General features: G+C 48.8%; 1 protein-coding gene across 3 annotated transcripts in view; it reads left to right on the top strand.

Moving 5' to 3' along the window:
- The window catches only part of LOC119449388 (arginine--tRNA ligase, cytoplasmic), an 85101-nt gene that overhangs the window by 15470 nt on the left and 47083 nt on the right, over positions 1-22548 (top strand). For all 3 annotated transcript variants that reach the window (XM_049666744.1, XM_049666743.1, XM_037712559.2), the window contains exons 5-9: positions 908-1091; positions 2122-2251; positions 6304-6408; positions 14214-14392; positions 14888-14997. In XM_049666744.1, coding sequence (XP_049522701.1) covers positions 908-1091; positions 2122-2251; positions 6304-6408; positions 14214-14392; positions 14888-14997 — 708 coding nt within the window. The remainder of the gene's footprint in view (positions 1-907; positions 1092-2121; positions 2252-6303; positions 6409-14213; positions 14393-14887; positions 14998-22548) is intronic.

Genomic DNA, 22548 nt, shown 5'->3' on the forward strand with positions numbered 1-22548 from the left:
GGGGGTGAAATGCAGAAATTCCTGTGTAACGTGCAGTGGGTGCACATTAAAGAACCCCAGGTGGTCAAAATTAATCCGGAGTCCCCTACTATGGCGTGCCTCATAATCAAGTGGTGGTTTTGGAACGTAGAACCCCATAATTTAATTTTCAAGGTCGAGTTATCCATCTGGAAGCAGCCCAAGTATGGCAATTTATATGCCATTCATCTTCAGAAAATGAGTGCAAAGAACTGGTTCCTCAAAAGCACTTTTCGTTCCCATTCCCTGCACTGCACAAACCATGCTAAAGAAGCAGGTTGTGTCACTCCAACAAACAGAATGATTCATTTTGACCAGGCGCCAGTGAGCTTGTTATCTACCTTGAGACAGAGTGAGCGATTGACAAGAGGTGAATGAATGTAACTCAACCTGCCACAAAACAGACAACCACAATCTAAAGCAACGCATGTGCCGCAAGTGGCCAAACTACGTGATGCAAGTGCCTGCGTAAACTTTGGAGGCAGTGGATCCATGCTTTGTGTGAGTGTACCACTACTGATATTATTCACAAGTTTCGGCACAAAAGTTGCGAGCTTGCCTTGTCAGGCTTTCCTTGTAGAGCCGGCAGTTTGTGGAGCTCCTTACAGTGTGACCATCCTCCTTGGCATCCCCCAGGAGTCAGATAGCCTTGTATAAGTTGCTTGAATGTCGAGACACTTCCATCTATACTTTTGCTTTTTTATGATTCTATTCACCCACATGCCGGCATCTGTAGATGTGTAGTTTATTTTTGTACTCCAGAAGCTCTCTGTTCAAGTAAGAAGAATACTCTTCGCCTTAAAATTTTACCTTGTAATACCGGCTCCTGCGTGTGAAGCTTCTGCACCTTCAGAGTGTGCGTGACACCATCGGGAAATGGTCTCCACAGGTCGACCATAATTGGAGAGAGCCTGAGCCGGTTGCTGGAATTTGCGGGTCATGATGTGTTGCGGCTGAACCATGTGGGAGACTGGGGCACCCAGTTTGGCATGCTCATCGCACACCTACAGGACCGCTTCCCGGACTACCTGGTGCACTCGCCACCCATTGGAGACCTCCAGGCTTTCTACAAGGTTTGTAGCTTTCTCCTTGTTGGGGGCTGAGCCCAACTTGGCCCTCGCTTCAGTGCCCATATGCGGCTCACCTGTGTTGCATGTATTATATGTGGGCCAAGGGAAAAAGCGTGACAGAAAAGACTGCTGGGCACTGGGTACCAACTAACATCGTGACGTTGATGCTTAGTCGACGAGCTTACCTCTAACAATCAATGGCGGTACCGATAGGCCTTCATGCACCATGTCTATACTGCGCTGTTCAAAGGAGAATCCTTCATCACAGGCATGCTCGGATATTGCACCACCCATAAGGCTGTGTGATGAAAAAGAAACAGCTGCTGATGTCACGCAAAATGTGAACCTAATGTTTCAGTCAATAACATGTGCGTACTTTCCGGGCAGCATGGGACGCTTAGTGCACAGAAAGTTCAGAAAGCTTTGGTGAACGGTATGTGGGATGCTTATGCGCTCGGCGTGGCAGGCACAGTCTACAAAAGGTGGTGCAGGTGAAAAGCACAATGAGACACACTGCAAGGCATCAGGAAACAAGTTTTGTGGTGACGCTAACACTTAATGTTTCTGAGCTTCCCACCAGCAGACCATCAACTGCGGAGACAACTGAAGAGAATACATTTCTATGCACTGCATTAATACCATGTGGAGATAGTGCAGTGCACGTTGCTGCACAGCTGCTGCTGATGAGGAACATGCTTGGGGAAGGCGAGTGCAACATGGACAATTCCTAAATATCTTTTCTGAAATAATTAGGGCCACATTTTGGCTATTTCACTGCAGTGAAACTTTGATGTACTGAAGTAAGGTGCCAGTTTTTATAACTTGGTTATATCGAGGTTTGACTGTGCTCTCGAGTCACTACCAAAGTTTGTCACTTTTTCATGTTCTGTCTCTAAAAACATTTGTGGTTGCTGTACATTGGGTCCCATGGAGAAGCTGACAATGCTTTACTCTAATTAACTGTGTTGCAAGGTGATGCCAAGCCAGCTATCCTCTGCTGTTGTCAGCGGTTATTTTCTCTCGGCACTTGCAGGAGTCGAAGGTGCGTTTTGACTCGGATGAAGAATTCAAGAAGCGGGCTTATGCATGCGTTGTTAAGCTGCAATCGCATGACCAGGACATGATGTCTGCATGGAAGCTGATCTGTGATGTCTCAAGGCAAGGTATATATGGGCTGAGTAATAGCCGTTATTCCTGCTTCTCGTACCTAGAAGCTTGTTTCTGTTGTACAATCCTAACTGGCCACGATAATGCCCATGAAGGGAAAGCTTGTGTGTGTACCTGCCAACTGTCACAAATTTTAAAGTGAAGCTTTATATGTCTAGGTGAAATCGTATATGGCTAGGCGAAATCGCCTGTGTACAGAAAACTATCATCATCAGCATTGGCTCAAGCATTGTCGTCTTCTTCCGCAGTTGGCGCGTGCTCTGCACGCACTCGTGCCACTGCTCCTGCGTTCATTGTCGAATTCTGCTTCCACAGCTGGCTGTGTTGCTGCTAATCATTCCAGCGTAGAATTTCACTTCTCTTCTGTCGTTGTAATGGGGAGGCCGCGTTTATGGGGGTATGAGCCATTGCTTAAGGGGGTATGAGCCGTTCATTGTCTTACGTAATGAACAGATATAATTTTGAAGCAATTTAATTTCGAAGAATCGCAATGGTGGGCGAATGCTGCTAACCACGGCGCCGAGCAAACTCGAGAGATCGAACGCAAGCGACAATGGCGACTGCAAGCATACCGTCAGTGACGTTGTTCTCCCCGTCGCAACCGAACATGTGTGTAACCTCATAATAGAGAAGTTCAGCAGTCAACCGAGACGGCGAATGCTCCCCTGAAGCCGTAGATATACTCTGACGTAATGCGCGCGCGCGTGTGTGTCGAGCTCCGCGATGTGACGGTAGCGAACAACCGGCGTCTACACTCCAATGACACGACGCAAGCGGCGTGTCGAGTGCATTCCAACGTTGCTGGCACGTGAATTGCTCTGTTCCTATTTCTCGTCCGTCGCGTCGTGCCAGCTACGCATCCCAGCATTCCTTGCGCAGGAGCGGGCAAAATGACGCAATGGCGGAAGCACGTCCGCAGCCGCAGCTCTCTGCGCATTAACAAGCATGGTGTCACGTGCACGAGCAAACATGAACACATCTCGCTCGATGACCGCGGGAAATCGCTGTCAAAACACTATATAGTGAGGAAGCGTGGCAGCAGCAGCGAGCGAATCGACCTTCGCGCTGCGTCTCACATCAACGCGAACTAAGCCACAAAAGCACAGTGCACAGCGGACTGTGCCCCCGTCGTAGATAGCTTTCAAGATACAGTCACGCACAGCCTTCTGGAGTAGAACACTCCCTCCCCTCCTCCAGTGCCAGGAGCCTTGCGCGCGACAGCGCTTCCTTCCTGCTCCCCTCCCTTGCGTGCGCGAGATTGAGCCGCGATCGCCGGCTTACCCTCGCACGCTTTCACTCGCACATATGGCGTACGGCGACGATTTTATCGCCCTTGGACGTAATACGGAACCTCACGGCGACAGCAGAAATGCACCTGTAGTATCCGTGTACAGTAAAACCCCGGTGATACGATCCCGGCTGGTACGAATTTCGGTGTGATACGAATTCGTAACATTCCCTGGCCGAAATACATTGCTCACAATACGAAAAAAATCGGCTGTTCCAAACGTGTTGCTGCACCGCTGCGGATCATACGAACACGTGAGCAATGGCGGCGACGGCGGCCGAGTCAGCGGGGCGACCGGCACAGACAAGGCGGCACAGCGGGATCTGGGCGGGATCCATAGTCGTCAAACAACCGACTACGTCACGCGGCTGCACAATCTCTCATTGGTCCCCACGTCGAGCGGATCAGACCACAACACAGCCTAGCCGATGCTTAGCGAGAAAGTAGACGAGGACCAATGCTGCAACGACGACCGCGGTGCAGCCCCCACGGCGCCAAAACGCTCCCTGCACTCGACGTGCTCAGGCGTTCAGTGGTGTGCGAAAACATTCCTGAAATCACGTGGGCGCATTTATACGCCTTTCCGAAGGCAATCGTTGACGATTTAGGCAAGAGGAAAACGTCCCGTTGATACGTTTTTCAAGGGACCGCGAAAAAAAAAGAAAAAAAAAAAAGCCGCAGTTTTGCCCTAAAGGTGATGCAATGATTGCTATAGCAAATTAGTAGACAGCTGTACGAAGTAAGAGTAGTAGTTGTACCGGCCGTATAAACTTGTAAGCATTCGCTTACTAACTAAATTAACAAGCACGATGTCACGCGCGCACAGGTAAACATTAACACATGTCGCTCGATGACCGCGGACACTCGCTATTGAAACGGAAGCGCAGCTGCAACAGCGAGCGAATTGACGTTTGCGCTGTCTCTCGTTTCAACGCGAACTAAACGTCGACGGCACAGCGCGTACGAAGCTACTGGCACTAGGCGCACTTTGTCAACATCGCAGATCATTTTGACGATAAGGTCCGCGCCGGTACGCACTTTGCGCACGTCGCAGATCGCTTTCAAGATAGGGCAACCGTGTGGGTGCGTCGTATCTGCAACGTGCCTGTCGCTTGTTGCAATGCATCGGTCGTTTGTTGCAATGTAGAAGCTGGCTGCACCGCTAAATTTACGTTATCGTCACATTCAAACGCAACGTAAGAAGCAGGAACATTATAGATTGGCGACGTATCACAGGGAACGCCCGGTAATTCGAACGCGAAAGTATTTGTGTTGGTTCATTCGAACATACCGCGCACCTACAATGCTTTTAGCAGCGCGCCAAATAGCAGCGGTGCCTCCGACGGGCATTGCTCCGACACCGCCAGAGAGCAAAAGCTTAGGCGAGACCCCTCAACGCCGCGTGGAGAGAAAAAAAAAATAGAAAAAAGAAAAAGAACCGCGGCGCCACTCTCAAATGGCAAGGTCGCCATTTCTGCGTGGCGCTGGAACACGCGTGTACGTGCCGACATCTCAGCCAACACTGCGGCGCAGAGGGAAGCAACGGCGGAGGCCCCGTCTGGCCAACAAAACTGCCCACGCTGGCCAACGCTCGCTTCAACGGCAGAAAACGAAACTTCAGGGAACGGGCTAAGCTGGCGCCGGGCCGGCGGGAGCAGCCGGTGCGCACGGAGACAGTCGAAGGTGAGGGAGCTACGAGCCAGTTGAGAGGGAGGGCTAGGGGAGCCACCGAAGCGACAGAGTTGCCGAGGCCAAGTCCGCTTCCCTGCCGCCCTCCTCCCTTACCTGCGACGGTCCCCGTGCGCGCCCGTCGCTGCTTCCTCTTCAAAACCACAATCTCTCTCTCTCGCCGTGCCTGCGCCGCCCATTATCGGGAAGCGAGCGTTGGCCGACGTGGCCAGTTATGGCCCTCGCTCGATATGTGCTTGTGCGCCGCGATATTTCACGAATCACACCATTCGTACGTCGTGCTATGGTGCACGAATACTTAAAAATAAGTTCTTTTAATTCGGACAAAATATTTGGTCCCCTTCGAGTTCGAATTATTGAGATTCGAATTTACATGGAAGTCAATGGGATTTAGGTCGGGACCACGAAGACGCAACGTAGCTGCCGGGAAAACGCAGCAGCGAGGAAGGTATCAATGGGGTTCCACTGTTAAAAATCTTTTCCGGTAAAGATAAATTCATTTTTTTGATATTGTGTATGTTTTGATGATATGAATTTTGGGTGATACGAATATTGCATGTGACCCCGCAAGATTCGTATCACCGAGATTTTACTGTAATTGCTATCACACACAAAAAAAATTGTTTTATTTATAGTGCGGTACCGCTTATAGTGCTGGTATTCGGGACTCCAGCAACTTACGTTACAAGCGGTCTACACTGTGGTAGTCCTCCAGGCTAACCTGGCAATAACATCTGCCAGGCTAATCTTGGCCCCATTTATTGTTCAAACTAAGATAAAGTGTGAAATATGCATGCCGGTACTTGTCTACAAAACAGTTAAATAATTTTCCATGTATTAAAATGCTTACACTGTGCATAGGTATGTGCACCGATTGCAAAACCATTAGTTTTGCAGCCTACCTTGTGGAAAAGCTAGCTTTGCAATTAAGAAAATTATCTATTGAGTTGCAAAAGCAGTACTCAAGCAATACTCGAGACCCTTTATGTGCAGGGGCAAGACGTATCCTGATAGGCCTGTTTTGAATTCACAGTTGGTGTAAATGAAAAATGGCTTTCTGTCTCTTATTAGAGTTTCAAACCATTTACGAACGTTTGGATGCAACACTAATAGAGAGAGGGGAGTCTTTCTACCACGACATGATGGGAGAAGTCGTCAAGGACCTTGAAGAGCGAGGTAAGGATAACTAGAAGCCTTCGTGCCAAAGACAAATTTTATGTTCATCTGCTATATTAACCCTTTTTGACGAGTGTCGCCTACAGGTAACTTACCAGAAAAAATATTTTTTTCTCGCTGAGCTGTATTGAGTTCAAAGTTTCTGGCTAAATGTCTTCAGCCTACACTGAATGACAGGCAGCAAGTGTCATTCGTTGTTTGGAGCAAGTGTACAGGGCCGGTATTTTCTAGCGATGCGTTGTGCTTTATTCTATGCTAGTCTTATCATCCACTGCTCACGGCCGGCTGATCCCATTGATAACATGTGCGGATTGTCACTCGGACCGCTGACCAAACGCGAAAAAGAACGATAAGGAATTTGCAATCGGAAAAGACATCGCTGCAAAATACCGGCCCAGGACGACGAAAAAGTTTCTTGCTTTCTAGTGAAAGCATGGCCAGAGGAGACACACCGATGCGAGATCTCTGGCTGCAGTGGTGTCGTATACATCATGTAAAGCAAATGAAATGTACTATCGCACTCAGTATGAGCAACAGTGCACGACTGCTTTGACACGCACTTTCATGTTGTAGCACATATTGAGCTTGATAGTACACCTATGGTTCACAAATGATGAGAGCTGTCTTTATAAATTTCATTTCAAACCATAGGTGACCTGGTGTTTCCCCCCTGTTGCTGAATGAGTTGCCACAAAATATTTTTTCTTTTCATTGACTATGCTTATTCTCGATATGTTTCGTGCATTTAGATAGACAATAAAACATTTTGGGGGTGTCTACAGCAATAATAGAAGTTATTCAATCAATCAATCCACAGTAAAATCTCGTTACTACGAACCCCACATTACAATAATTAAAACGGACACCGACCACGAAAGTTGAAAAAATATAATAAGACGTTTCGGCTCCCCCACGGGAGCCTTGTTCACAATGAAGTTGAAAGCGGAAATGGTATGGTTATGTAGGCTTTAAGATGTGACGTAAGCAATGTGAGCCGAAACGTCTTATTATATTTTTTCAACTTTCGTGGTCGGTGTCCGTTTTAATTATTGTCATGCATATTCCCGACCAGACGGGTTTCCGTCCAACTCTTGACTTCGAACCCCACATTAACAAACTTTTCAGAAATCACCCGCTGACTTCTTATAGTTCTAATGTAAAATAATTCAGTACTACGAACTTCAGAATACCGAACTTTTCAAAATAACTATCATTATTCAGTTTCTGTGTCATGTTAACAACGCCTCAGTTCTACGAATAAATATTCCAAAATCTGGGGATACTTACTGCCGTGTATCCAATCACGGCAGCCGAAACAGGAGGCTAGCAGACGACAAGGCGTAGAAAGCGGACGCCGCGGCGCATGGGTTCGGAAAACCTGAGACGGCGGCTAATGAAAAAAAATATAATAATAAGGTACGCTGGCACGCAGCATTGACGCGTCGGAAAGCGGGGCAGCTGCCTCTCAAAAGGCCAATGGCCCACGATAATCACTTCATGAGTTCTGAAAAAGCCTTGAAAGCAGCGCGACGATCACGCGAATCGGTGACAGCGGCATGTCACAAGGGAAACAGCTGTCGCCTGCACGAGCCCCAGGCGCACGGTGGTTGTGATAATAATATAGCAGGTGTTTGCGCGCGGCGCAAACACCTGCTATTTTATACCTTGGCGCCTCTCCTCCTCCTTCCCAAGTGGCATCCATTGTGCGAAGAGCACGAGGCCCAGACACCTGCTATTATACCCCGGCGCCTCTTCTCCACCTCCCGTCGAGCGGCATCCATCATGCGAAGAGCGCACGGCGCGAACAGATGCTATTATACCTCAGCGCCTCTCCTCCTCCTCCCGAGCGGCGTCCATTGTGCGAAGTATGCGCGTCCCACACACCTGCTATTATACCCCGACGCTGCTTATCCTCCTCCCGTCGCGCGGCGTCCATCGTGCAAAGAGTGCGCGGCCCACACACCAGCTATTCTACCCCGGTGCTTCTCATCCTCTTCCTGTTGAGTAATGTCTATCATGTGAAGAGTGCGCGGCGCACACACTTGCTATTATACCCCGGCGCCTCTCATCCTCCTCCTGTCGAGCAACGCCCATCGTGCGAAGAGTGCGCAGCGCAAACACTTGCTATTATATCTCGGCACCTCTCCTCCTCCTCCCGAGCAGCATGCGAAGTGTGCGCGGCCCACACACCTGCTACTATATCCCGACGCCTCTCATCCTCCTCCCGTCGAGCAACATCCATCATGCAAAGAGTGCGCGGCCCAAACACCTGCTATTATACCTGGTGCCTCTCATCCTCCTCCCGTCGAGTGGAATCCATCGTGCGAAGAGTGCGCGGCCCACACACCTGCTATTATACCCCGGTCGCTCTCCTCCTCCTCTTCCCGTCGAGCAATGTCCATCGTGCGAAGAGTGCGCAGCGCAAACACCTGCTATTATACCTCGGCACCTCTCCTCCTCCCGAGCGGCGTCCATCGTGCGAAGTGTGCACGGCCCACACGCCGCTATTATACCCTGGTGCCTCTCATCCTCCTCCCGTCGAGTGGCATCCATCGTGCAAAGAGTGCGCGGCGCAAACACCTGCTGTTATACCCCAGCGCCTCTCCTTCTCCTCCCCGACCCGCGCTCCTATTGGTCGGCTCCTCTCCTCCCGGTGAGCGGTTCACGTGACCTCTCCTGCTCTGCTCCTGCGTGACGGCACCATCATCGATTGCGCACGCTCGACTAAGAACAGCTCCACTGTTAAAATCAGTGCATCTGATGGAAACAGGAGTCACACATTACACACTGAACCAAACTAGTCCTGCGTGGAGTGTTCAACTTGTTTACACCCATAGATGACACAACCTCATTCTGCTAGTGTCTCGTCACTGCGTATCAATGCTCCTCAACTTCACGTTCTGTTTTCTTCTAAGGCGTACAGTGCAAAGGTAACAACAGGTACAAAAAAGGAGACATCGATGAGTGCTCGTTCGTATTTCCTTTTTTGACCCTGTTGTTACCGTTGCGCTGTGCACCCTTGAAGATGCCTCACCAACTAGCCCCAGCAACCATTTTGTTCAGTTATATTTCATGTTAGGAGCTGCTGTTATCACAGTGATGCCCGCTTTAGCGCATGTGCCTGTGGTGCACGGCCGGGCTTGCTCGGGGGAGCTGTGCTAGTAGCCACGTCATTTGGGACCTGGATGCGTCTCAGTAAAGGTGGTGAACCCTGTTTATTAATACAGAATAGTAGATTTCGAATCTAATGCCAGAATATTTTTCACAAAATTTAATGCTTACAAATTTTGGGCAAGAAAATTCAGTGCAGCGCATGCTCGGGAGTCTGGTAGCTTTGCATAACAAGAATGTTGCAAGCTATCAGTAACTTAGGTACATAGAAATCAAGATGTATAGTACAGTATACTCTCTTTAAAGGGCACACCAAATTAGTATGCCAGAACTGATTACAGCTCAGTTCTATTATATGAAAGCCTGAAAAGTATCTTCTATCAATAGAATTTCTGTTGTATAGACTCAAGTGCTTTTGTTTTCCTCTGAAACGAATGAATTAGTGACGTTCTGTTGTGCTGAATGCCAATGAGGTTATTAGTTTAAGGGCACGTTCACACTGAGACATTCGGCGTCTGGAGCGGCGCGGAACCCAGTTCGACGGTGGCGAGATCTGCTGGAATAGCCCTTTCCGCGCCGATCCGTCCTGGACCGATTTTTGCGGCAGCTGCCGCCGGATTCCCTCACCGCAAACCAATCAGAGCGTGAGTAAGAAATTCGATTGATGGCGGTCAAGTCCCACGGGCTCATCGTGTCGCAGTCTTCAAGGCCTGTCGTGACATCAGAAATGCTAATCGAATTGGTGCATAACCACACCGCCCTTTTCCACAAGCACCACTTGAAGCAGATAGACAATGTGACCGGACAAGGTGGCGTGGCCAAGCTTCTCGCGCTCTTACAGAGCAGGACGAACCCACCACCGCCGCTGGCGTCGTTTCTTCGGCGAATGCTTCTTCTGTGCGTCGTGCATCGCCAAAAAGGTGCTTGCCAGAAGGCTTAGCAGCACTGCCTTTTCTTGTTCAGGATTTATCATCATCATTGCAAGCAGTGATGAAGGGGCGCAAAAGAAAAGCATGCGAACTCTACGTTAGAGGTGATAACTGCGCAGTTCGATAGAGTGTACTAGCAGCGGCCGTGGTACTAGAATGGGGGAGAGGGTCAAGCGGATGCCTTCGCAAGCGCTGAGGGAAGCAAGCACCGAGACAAGCGCCCATTGGCTAAGGCAAGCTCACGGGCTGAGTAGCTTGTGGGGATTGAGGGTTGCGCCGACATGATTGCGCGGGCTTCACTGCTCTGCCATCCCTCGCCATCGTTCCCCGCTGGCCTCCTTCTCCGCCCGCGCCGCCTAACCGGTTCCCGCGGTGGTGCTGCGCACGCGGCGGTTTGCGGTGAGGGCGGGGCGCTGACGTCACTACGCGGCCGGTTGTCGGCCGCTAGCGGCGAAGCATGGACTTCTCTCCGGGACCAGCGCACGGTACGTTCATGCTTTCCTCTCGTCCGCCGACACCTTTGTGACTAGGACTGGAGCTCGCGCACGGTGCCTTTGCCCGTGCGGGGAGCGCGTACTTTGTGCTGATCCTTTCCCGACGCTAAGCCGACGAGCGGTGCCATTAGTGCTCGCGCGAGGTCGTACCTCGCCGAGCCGCACTTGCCGAAAGCCTAAGCCGAAGGATATTGCCTGTGCTCTCGCGAGTTGACCCATTGGTTATGTCAGAGCAAGTAGCATAGCCGCCGGGACTTTTCCTAGCGGCGTGTCCCAGCTTGAGCCTGTGCTCTCGCCGCGACGTGCTATAGGCGCCTGTTATTGTATTTTCGCCCTGGTGCGGGACCCCTTTGGCTCCCCGCCGCACGGGCGTTTGTGCAGTGCTGGTGCCGACGGTTTCAGTAAACGGTTTCCGTCAACTCAGGGCTTTACTGTGTTTTTGCGTGCGTCGCTCGGTAGCCCCTTGCGGCCTCTGAGCTGGAGGCGACGGCTGACGCGGCCCTGTGGCTCGCTAAGCTCGAACCCGCGGTGGTTGGTCTCCTGTGAGACACCAAGAACCCACAAGCTGTCGTTTAATCGACGCACCGTTGTTGTTGCGTCGTTTGCATCGCTTCCGTCATGCTTTCTCCATTTTTTTAACTACAGGTCGGTGGGAAATAGCATCACTGTTTCCACTATAGAGTATCAAAAAAAAAAATGTCACAGTTTCGCCCTCAGGGTGAAGCAATGAATGCGATAGCAACACAGCAATGTCATACGAAGTAAGGTGAGCGGCTTTGGTAGCAATATGAATTGTAGTAAACATGAGCTGATTAAGTAAGCAGGTGTGCTGCGGCGTAAGTAGACCGACATGAAGAGAGACTCGATGACCACGAGAAGGCGCGTGTGAAACGGTGGTGTTGATGAGCAGCGCTGCCCGTGGGCAGCGCGTGCGAAGGGACACACCTGTAGCGCTGCACTGCCGATCCGGGCAGCATTGCATGTGTAGCGTGCGTTGGAAAATGTGGCCCGACTATTACTAACTGTGGTGTGAGCGCGCACAAACAAACATGAATAGATCACACTGAATGACTGCAGACAACGACTGTCAAAACGCTGGCAGCAAGCGCATATATGCCGCAGCGGGCGAAGGTACGCACGGTCTGTCGCTTCAACGGAAACTGAGCGGCGAATGCACAGCGCATAAAGGTGAGAGCCGTGTGGAGATAAGACACGGTGCGAGCGACGAGCGCGGTTGTTGGCAGAGTAGAAGTGCGCCCCCCGCTCCCTCCGGCGCCCGCTTCCTTGCTTTCGCGTGGGAGATTAAGTGCGTTCGCTCTCCGTGATAGCGTGCGTCCCCGCACGCTTCCGCTCGGGCATACGGTGCGCGGCGAAGATTTTATCTATACGGAACCTCACGGCGACGCCGACGGCAGAAATCCGGTGGAAGTGTCCATATAATTGCTATCGCAATAATAAGATGCAGCAGAGTGAAACGCCTGCCAAAGCTCCCTGCAGCTGCGGTAGGGTCTGCGATGCGACAAGCGTCTGGCCAGTGTTCCGGCGGCGCAGTGGGCAATCCGTGTGAACAACACGAATTTCGGCGGCAGGAGCATTCCGTTCACTGTAGACGCCGGATTCCCCAGTGTGAACTTGCCCTAATAGTGGACCTGTCTTTTGCAGCAATCTTTTATTTATTGCACAGAAAGTTTTTCATTCCAGTGTTACAGAACTGTATATGACTAGGATACTGGTATTTCTTCGTCTCCGTCGACAGAAAACCCAACCAAACACAGCAGAAGGCGTGCTCTGCTGAGTTCCTTGCAGCACCACCAGATGGCGCTTGCACCCACGGTGCAGGCTGTGCAGGGGAAAGAAAAAAAAAACAGCCAAAAAGCTCGCTGTCTGCCGCAAGTGTCTCCCGGTGAAGATTACAGTTGCATAAGCTGCAGTTGCCGGGAAGCGTCAACTATAGCATAAGCACGGAGTGACGTCACTGCACTTTCATATGTAAAAGAACCCGCCTAGCAGCTGATTTCATTTGTGTTGTGATATAGTGCGATGGAAAAGCGATGCATAGTTAGGACTCTCGAAGAGCCGCGGGAACACGATGAGCAGCAATGGGAACAGCAAAGTCAATACGCACAATTGCATCGTGCTCAGGCTAGGCAGGACGCAGCGGTTCCTGCCCAAAGCAAGCCATGCACAGTTCGGACACCTGAAGAGCAGCACGAATGGGTCATAGCTGTCAGGTCTCGCTAATTTCGACTAGTTTTGAATGCTTGATTAGCCTCAAACCACGCGGAACTTAAGGTCAGACCACGCACGCTTGCCAGCGTACGGTCACTCCTGGCCACTCCTGGTGAGACGCCTTGGTAGACTGATTGATAGCGTTGATAGTTGGATGGTGGCTACTATCCGTCGGTAAAGCTGGTGAAGGACAAAGCCAGTCCACACCACGTAGCATGTTCAGACTGGAGCATTTGAGCGCAAGCAAGCACTCAAGCCCTTTAATGTGCAAAGCAAACACTGCGCATACACACTACAGCTTCATGTAGCTGCAGTCGGCTACGTAGTGTAAATACCGCGGCTGCCGTGGGGTCCTGTGACAGGTTGACTGGCTAAGCGCACTGTGGCTCGCTGAGGACAATCACGTTTGGCGTATCGTAGGTGCCAAAATTGGAAGTAATGCCATTTACGTTAACATCCAAATTAAATTTGAACTGCGTGTCATGGTGGCATTTAGAAGGTGGATCGTTGTATGCACACTCCGCGAAGGCCATTTTTGATTGCCAATAACTCCGCTTCTACTGAATGCATTAAAGTACTTCTTGCAGCAAAGTATTTCTGAAATAGCCTTTTTCAACTTCAATTGCCTTTCTCCACTTCGATAAAAAGTGGCTCAGGGATCTGAACACTAGTGTTAGCCTTGCAAGTGCTATCATTTTTGGTGTTGCAGTGCGCTTTGTCTTCTTGGCATATATTATGTATAAGTTTAAATATAGTGCAGATTGTATGCAAGATGCTATAAAAGCCATGAAAATCTGCCTAACAAGTGGTCTTACACTGCTAAAGAACGTCAACCACGTGTGCCATTTTGTGTAGTGTCTCGCATTTTATTAAAAAATTACGTAGTCTAACAAGCACACAGTAGCAACGACACAAGAAAATGTATGGATTGCATAGTGGCAACTTCTGGATGGTAACCGTTGTACAGGTTATGAGTTGAAGCTAAGTGTAAACATACACATGTAGGTGTGTGTTTCCTTACTGTACTGTGTTCCTTGGGCAGGGTTTCTGGAAGAAGACGATGGTCGCAAGGTGATGTTTGCAGAAAACATGCCAGTTCCATTGACAATCGTAAAAAGTGATGGCGGCTACACATATGACACATCTGACATGGCTGCGCTCAGGCATCGAGTGCAGCAGGAGAAAGCTGACTGGATCATCTATGTTGTAGATGCTGGCCAAGTGAGTCCTTTGACGGACAGCGATGCTGCTATTGTGCTTCAATGCATAAAATTATGTTTTGTTAAGAAAGTAGCTGGAACGCCAATGCATTTCTCCGCAAAGTTCGGGAATTAATATCTCGAAACTGATGTCATCCTGAGAATTTGTTCTAAGTAGATCCGATCGCTTTGTGAACTCCATGGCTAGAATTTATAAATTGCAGTATGGGTCATAAGGTAAATAGGTAGTTAAAAACTTAATTTGTGAATTTTTGTTAATTAGTCGATTAAGTATTTCAATTTTATGTGCAAGTAATGTCTGCCTCTTTGAGTAGACCTGCTCATGAACTAGAATTGTGCTATCTGCCACAGGCAACCTTTAAAAATTTTTGAAAGTGTTCACTGAAACACCTGGTATACATGAGGGCAAAGGCACATCCCAGTCTCATCAATCTTTCATTTTCTGTTGATGGTGCATGTACATCTCACTCAAAAGCTCACCATTGTATGTTTTCAGGCACAGCACTTCAACACCGTGTTTGCCTGTGGACAAAGGGCCGGCTATGTAGACACTTCTAAGGTGCGGCTGGACCATTGCTGCTTTGGTGTTGTACTGGGCGAGGACAAGTGAGTTGACTACTACAGTGAAATCTCGATATAACGAACTTCAGGGGACCGTGGTAAATAGTTCGTTATTCTGAAAAGTCGTTATAGTGAAAGCCCCGAAATTAAACATTCTGCCCATTAACCTATCAGTTCATAAGTTGTCACCATATGAGCTATCCATGAAGACGCGCTGTTGGCTCTCGGCCCGCGCCGTTGCTATTTGCCATAGATTCCGGTGCCACACACCACCAAAGCACCATGTAATAAGAGTGACCATGCTCAAAACAGACGCTGATGCCGAGAAAACTACCGACAAAAAGGAAGCTCCATGTTGCCTGCAAAGCGCAATGTTTCTTGTTTGTTTATTTCCACAATCCTTGCCGTGGGCGCCGCAACTGTCTCGCTCGAGGCGGACACCTGAACTATTTGAAAGCTCAAGTGTGCGTAAATGACACCGCCCGGAAAGTACAAAGTGTGACCGTGTGGCAACCCCGTGAGTACGGAGGTTACATTTCTCCGCGCGTAGCCACTACGGCTGCAGAAAGCGCAAAAGAGGCGCGCGGAAGGAAGGGCGAAAGAAGGAAGAGACACGCCTCCGTTGCTAGCATAGTTATATGAACTCTATGGTTGCTAGGCGACACTTGTGTGGGCAGAACATGCGCTCGCAAAACCTGATGCGTCGTCGCCTCAGCAAGTGTTCGAACGGTCTTGTGCGTGACAATCGCCAATTCAGGACCTTCTCGGAAAGAACGGCTCGCCTGACTGTTCAGCTGACCCACTGTTACCTTGCCTCAGAATGAAAAAGTGCGAGTTGTGAGTGAAAGTGTTTTGCGGAGATGCCTGACCCGATGCGCGCCTTCTGTTCCCGCTGCTCTACTGAGCTGCGCTGTTGGAATACCCGTCCATGCGGGGCCTTCGGGCACACTGGGCCGCTGTAGAGCGCAAGGGTGCCGTCCTAAACCAGGGACGGATCCAATCCAACGTGTCATCTGAGGGTTTGCTGGTACGGAAAAGACGTGCGCAAAAGAACCTGTATGCGCGTGCGGGCGACAGCCGCTTTCCTTGTGACATGCCGCTGTCACCGATTTTGGTGATTGTCGCGCTGCTTTTGAGTCCTTTTCGGAACTCGTGGAGTGATTATCGTGGGCGATTGGCCTTTCGAGAGGCGGCCGCCCCGCTTTCCGACGTGCCAATGCTGCATACCAGTGTAGTTTTCTTCCCCCCCCTCTCAGGCGCCGTCTCAGGTTTTCCAGACCCATGCGCCGTGGCGTCCGCTAGCTTCCTGTTTCGGCTGCCGTGACTGGATGCATGGAAATCTAAGAATCACGGATTTTGGAATATGAGTTCGTAGTACTGAGGCGTTGTTTACATGACACAGAAACTGAATAACAATCATTATTCTGAGAAGTTCGGTATTCTGAAGTTCGTAGTACTGAAATATTTTTACATTGAAACTATAAGAAGTCAGCAGGGGGGGATTTCTGAAAGTTTGTTAATGTGGGGTTCATAATAACGAGATTTTACTGTAGAGCTGTGTACTTGGCTTACAGAAAATGACCGTACCGAAAATGCTGAATTTGCATGCGTGCTGAGCCTGTAGGCGCTGACTGAGTGACATTCAAGGTTTTAGTGCAGAATTTAGTGCAGTACTGATGAGTCAACAAAATGATAATTACAGTCAACGTCCCGGACTTCCTAGGGGCGACAAGAACATCCGAAAAAATTAGTGCATGCCTTTTACTGGCCCCAAAAGCTCAAATCGCCACAGGCAGGTCCCAAATAGCTCTGAAGGCCTGCCTGTACAGTTATTAGCTGCATCGGTGCTCGTACCCTGACAGGAGACGGCGGGTGCATGCGTGTATAATTTAAGAACACTGTACCTACATACTGTGTCTCGTACAGTGGCCCCATTCCAATCTTGGTATGTTTCACCACAATACATCGCGTATGCATAGCCGCCTAGCAAAGCTGATTTGCGGCGAAGCTGACTTTTGGGAACTGGCATTATGCAACACTTAACCCTTGCCGTGCTTTCCGTGCTTCAAAGCCATCAGCGAGCATGACAAACGTAGAATTGACGACAGAGTACTAAACAGCAGGAAGCTTGGTAGCGAACGTTGAAGCAGCTAGGCCTAGCGTTGCGGTGGTGATATGGCTGCCAACGGATCAGTGTGTGAGAGCACTTGGTAGTGAGCGTCGAAGCAGGAAAGCCTAGTGTTGTCATGGTGGCTACAGCTGCCTGCAGACTAGCGTGCAAGAGCACTTGGTAGCAAACATCAGGGGCGGTATTCTGTAAGAGTCTACCTAGTGGACTGTCCATTTCGGCTGTCGCTGATTGGCTGCTGCTTGACATGCAGGAAGGAGACTGGCTGGCAGCTTCCTGCACATAAAGCAGCAGCCAATCAGCGACAGCCGAAATGGACAGTCCACCCGCCGGGGTGGCTCAGTCAGCTAAGGCGTTGCGCTGCTGAGCACGAGGTCGCGGGATCGAATCCAGGCCCCGGCGGCCGCATTTCGATGGAGGCGAAATGCAAAAACGCCCGTGTGCTTGCGTTGTAGTGCACGTTAAAGAACCCCAGGTGGTCAAAATTAATCCGGAGCCCTCCACTACGGCGTGCCTCATAATCAGAACTGGTTTTGGCACGTAAAACCCCAGAAAGAAGAAGAAGAAGAAATGGACAGTCCATTAGGTAGACTCTTACAGAATACCGCCCCAGAGCAGCAAGGTTTAGTGTTTCTGTGGGGCGGGGGGGGCTACAGCTGACAGTGGATCAACATGTGAGAGTGCTGGTTCTAAGCTGCGAGATAATCAAAATGGCGGCGGTGGTGGTTTTGATTAATGCCGTTTTGGATCTGCGGTCAAGGCAAAAAGTATGGAAAATTGGACGGCAGAAAGATTTGGCGTCCGAAATTTCAGACGTTCTTATACATTGGCTCTGTGGGGGGTACGAGGCGGTGCCCCAAGGGCATCCGAATTATCGGGCATGTCCAAAAAAATTTCTCGTTGACTGTAGACAGTAGTCTAGGATGGAGCATGCAGCCATACAATGTGGTGGAATTATCACTGATGTACTTTCAGTCTTTGTTTCTGATCATAGTTAAACCTGCTTATAACGAACCTCCATATAACAAATTTTTTCTATTCCCCGCCGTTACTCCATAGAAGCACATGTATTTGAGACCTCTACGTATAACGAAGTGGCAGCGAGAGACCCCCTCGAAACAGCGAATTTTCCCCGCCAACAACCTAGAGGTTTCGCCCCAAATTTTGTCATTTTTTGCACGAGCAGCAACCGGAAGCACCTTCTCCGCCGCGACGGAATGCGAAGCGGTGGCGTCATGCTTGGCGTGCTCGAATTCACGGCAACTGCGAGACGAGAGCGAGCACATGTGTGCGTGCGTGCGAGTGTGCGCGAGGAGGGCCTGCATCCCTCGACCCGGCGATCTTGCCGCCGCGGGCGTGACGTTTCCCCCTCCCTTCATTCAAACCTGATCCTGCCGCTTGCTGCAGCTGGCCTAGCCCACCAAGCCGAAGGGGAAAAAAACATTTTTTTTTTTTTCAACGCACTGGCAGCGCCACTCTTTGGTTACTGCGCAAGTCTCTGCGCTTCACTTCACTAACATGACACTAGGTGACACTATACGACGCTACGACGTCATCGTGTCGCTCGCTCTTCGTTTCCGACGCCTCGCGCTTGTGCGAAACGACGCGCGTCCACGCATCCAGTACCTGGTGTGACATTCCAAGGATGAGTGCTTCAACGAAGAAACTCAAGATATTGACCTTGTCGGCAGTTCGCTTTGAAGATAAGCCCGCGCGGGCGCACACTTTTTCCACATCGCAGATTGCTTTCAAGATACGGCGGCCGCCGCCTAAGTAAATGCCTTTCTCGCCTCCCCCGCCGTGCCTAGTGCGGAAGCGCGCTCTCCCCCCCCCCCCCCCTGCCCCTCTCCCTCGCGCGCGCGAGATTGAGTCGGCTGACACCCGCAAGCTTTCACTCGCGCACACAAGGTACGGCACGCGTGTTTGGACTTTACACGGAACCTCCAAGCGACGTCCACGGTGACGGCACAAATGTGCTTCGCAATAAAATGTACTTCTGCGCGGTTACTACTCCGACGCGACAGCGAATTCGTACCCCCTCCCGGCAGCTTCTCCGCGTTACCGGGAACTTATCTCGAAGGCCATGCTTTTGTGCGCGGCAATCGGCAACAGCTGTATGAGCAGGAAATATGTCATGGTGGCCATACTGTAAGTTCACTATCGCTGGCGACTGTAGTCCGGGCGTTGCAACTCGAGAATCGAACGTCTGCGCACATGAGATTTTGCCGATTTTGTGCCTGTGCGTGTAGAACAAGAAAAATGGTACGCACCAACCATTTGGTGGTCAATGAGCGACTACGGCTTAAGCGGTCAGCCAATACATGGTGTTCAATGGGGGCTGGGTGGGGGAATCTTCGCGACTACGTTTAAACCGCAATTACGCATTAAGTGGGTACGTACTAACGAGGTTTGACTGTACTATCCTTACTTTGTATAGCTGTCTGCTACTAATTTGCTGTCGCAATCGATGCTTCGCCTTTCGGGTGAAACTGGGACTTTTTTTGTTCATCGCATCTTTAGTGTATTGGGAGTAAATTTTCAGCGATAGTACATATGGTAAGCGTTTCCTTTTCGAATTTTCGTGCCGAACCTGCATATAACGAAATCCTCTTTATAACGAAGTTTTTCGGGAATTTGTCAATTTCATTATATCGAGGTTTAACTGTATGCCTCTGAAAGCTAACACTTGGCATTCTTACTTCTGTTTGAAATCTTTATTCTTTGAAACTTTATCTTACCAGAGTTGTGGAGTGGTAACTCTGAAGTTGGAATGATTCCAGAATCATTCCCCATTTTTTAACAACCGGAATGGAATGAGAATGGAATGATGGCACCAATCTGTCAGATGGACTGGGAATGGAATGGGAGCCCGAGATTCTGGAATGGAGCTGGAATGGAGTTAGCCAGGAGCGCTAAATGTTTATTTTAAACGATCATAAAAAATCGGTAAATACATTAATTAGACTAAATTCTTGGTCAAATTATTATGTTTTTCAATTTTTACTCAATACAGCTCTTTCGGTATCTACCTATGCGTGACTGCCTCTGTTGCAGTAATCATAAACAACCCGATTCTACACATTCTACACTTCTGATGGCCCAGAAACCTTTCATCGTGACAATGTTGAAGTGCATTTAAGGACAGCAACTTATAGTGAGAGTTAACTCCTTAGTTTTAGTGAACTCCTTAACATTTAGTTAAGAAGTTAAGTTGCCAAGAATGACTTGATTTAGCAAGATCATGCTTGACCTACAAAAAAGACCTGCAGGCAAGAAACAGCCATGTCACAAACGGTTGCACCCTGGGCGAGTCCACGGTTAATTGGAAAGCGCGACATGTTTACTCGCAAACTGTAGAGTATTCAGATAACGCAATAGTAGGCGTTCCTAAAGGTGTGGTGGAAAAAATGGTGTCCATTAATATGTAGTAAATGAGAAACAAAAAAAGGCAGCAGGCTTCAGCAATTCCTTCGACTTGAAACTTATTGTTTGCATGTTTGCAACAGCAGTAAATCTCCTACAGTGAAGACCAACATCTTAATCTTGCTTGCCTGCTTTTTCCTCATGTAGTTGGGCTCATACATTACGGCGTATGAGCCGTAGAGCCGTAGCCACCACTCCGCAACTCTTTACCTGACAGTCACACATAAAACGAAATGAGTTGGCAGGTTTGCTTGTTGATTGTTTTCTGAAAGCAAATCATGTTTGTCTGAAGACAAATCAGCTTGTTTGTCCCATGTTGGACGTTACACTGGAAAGCGGTGTTGACAAGAGTATTCGGAATCCAAACAATTTGTTTTAGAGCACAGCTCTTAATGGCCCGTGCCTGCGGTGAGCGTCGGCGGTATAACCAAGCAAACGAGCCTAACAGCGAAAGAGGAAAGCGTAGTGCCGGCAATCGCTACGAAATGGCACTTGAGTACCGCACGTTGTCTGTTCACTTCTTTATCTTTCTTCAGTCACTGCTTTTCATCGGCTAATAAATGTTAAACGTTATCCCTCGACGCACAATGCGCCTACATGTATCAGAAGTTTCTCGAATGTTATCGATAGTTCTATCCGTTGGTTGTTGTCACAAAAGCTTTTTGTAATCTGATTGTATGTGTGACGTGAATTGTGTGGTGCTTTCTGGAATCCACGTGGGCATCAGCGATTACTCTGGAACATCCGACGAGTCATGTATAAAAGCCGGTGCGCTTGACCTGCAGACCTGCAGATTGACCTGCGACGATAGCCGACTCTGCTCGCCGCTATTATTGTGCTTGAGTGTTGTTTTGTTGTTTGTTTTGTTGCTTGTTTTGCTACGCTTCACTCCGTCTGCAACGTGGCTCTTGCAATCTCCAGATTAGTGAGGCAGTCGTGCCACACTTCGCTCTCTTTGCAACATGCTGCACAAGACAGAATGCCCGTGCCATTCAATAAATCGCGAATTGCAAACACATTAAGAGCTGCACTCAAATTTCGCATTAGGGAGTATCATAATTGTCGGTGAATTTTTTGTTGTTAATCTCATTTGCCTTTGTTCATCTTGCTTTTTATGTTTTGTAGCACTATCTCAACAGCAACAATAACAGCGTAGAAAGCCAACAGAACAGAGCTGTAAAATTTCATTACTTTGCTTGCCTATACTCTGCGGGCACATATGTTTTTTGTGAGCACACATTAGTACAGTGGAATCTCGTTTTTCAATTTTTCAATTCAAGTTTATTATACATACTTAAGAGGTTACATAGTTATGTATATACTGAAGGAGGTCCCAAGGTTTTGATCACCGTTGGCGGGACCTCCTGTGCAAGTATAACAAGCAAAACTGCAAAGTAAAAAAGCAAGGAAAAGAGAGAACATAAATATTACTAAGGCAAAATACATGTAAGTATCAGTAACATTCACTGGTAGATGGGATTATTTATAGTTTAAAAATAGAAATTGTTTTAGGTTTTTCTTAAATATTTGCAAACAAGTAACAGATTTCATATGCGTAAGTAAAGTATTCCAAAATGTTACTGAAGAAAAAAGCAAAGTGGGTCTACCATAATTAGTACGGATACTAGGCAAGAGCAAGTTACGATGAGTAGCGAAGCGAGTAGAATTGGGATTAGAGAGCACATGTTGTGGAAAAATGTCTAAAGTAAGGTCATGGTTATAAATTTTGAATAATATAATGCCTATATTATAAAAATAAAGGCTAGACAAAGGCAAAATATTAAGATGAACAAAAATGGGAATGGAAGGTGAATACCGTGAAGCGAAATTAATAATGCGAAGTGCTTTATTCTGGAGTTTAATCAATGGGGAGAGGTGAACGGAGTATGTGTGACCCCATGATGAGATACAGTAGCTTATATGACTTTGTAAAAAGGCGCAATGTAGTGTTGTGAGGACATGGAGGCGGAAGAAGAATCTGGTTTTAAGGAGGGCACGTATGCCAAAAGATATTCTATTGCAGACTGAAGAAATATGTTTATGAA

This window comes from Dermacentor silvarum, chromosome 4 (assembly GCF_013339745.2).
Source record: "Dermacentor silvarum isolate Dsil-2018 chromosome 4, BIME_Dsil_1.4, whole genome shotgun sequence".
Lineage (NCBI taxonomy): Eukaryota > Metazoa > Arthropoda > Arachnida > Ixodida > Ixodidae > Dermacentor > Dermacentor silvarum.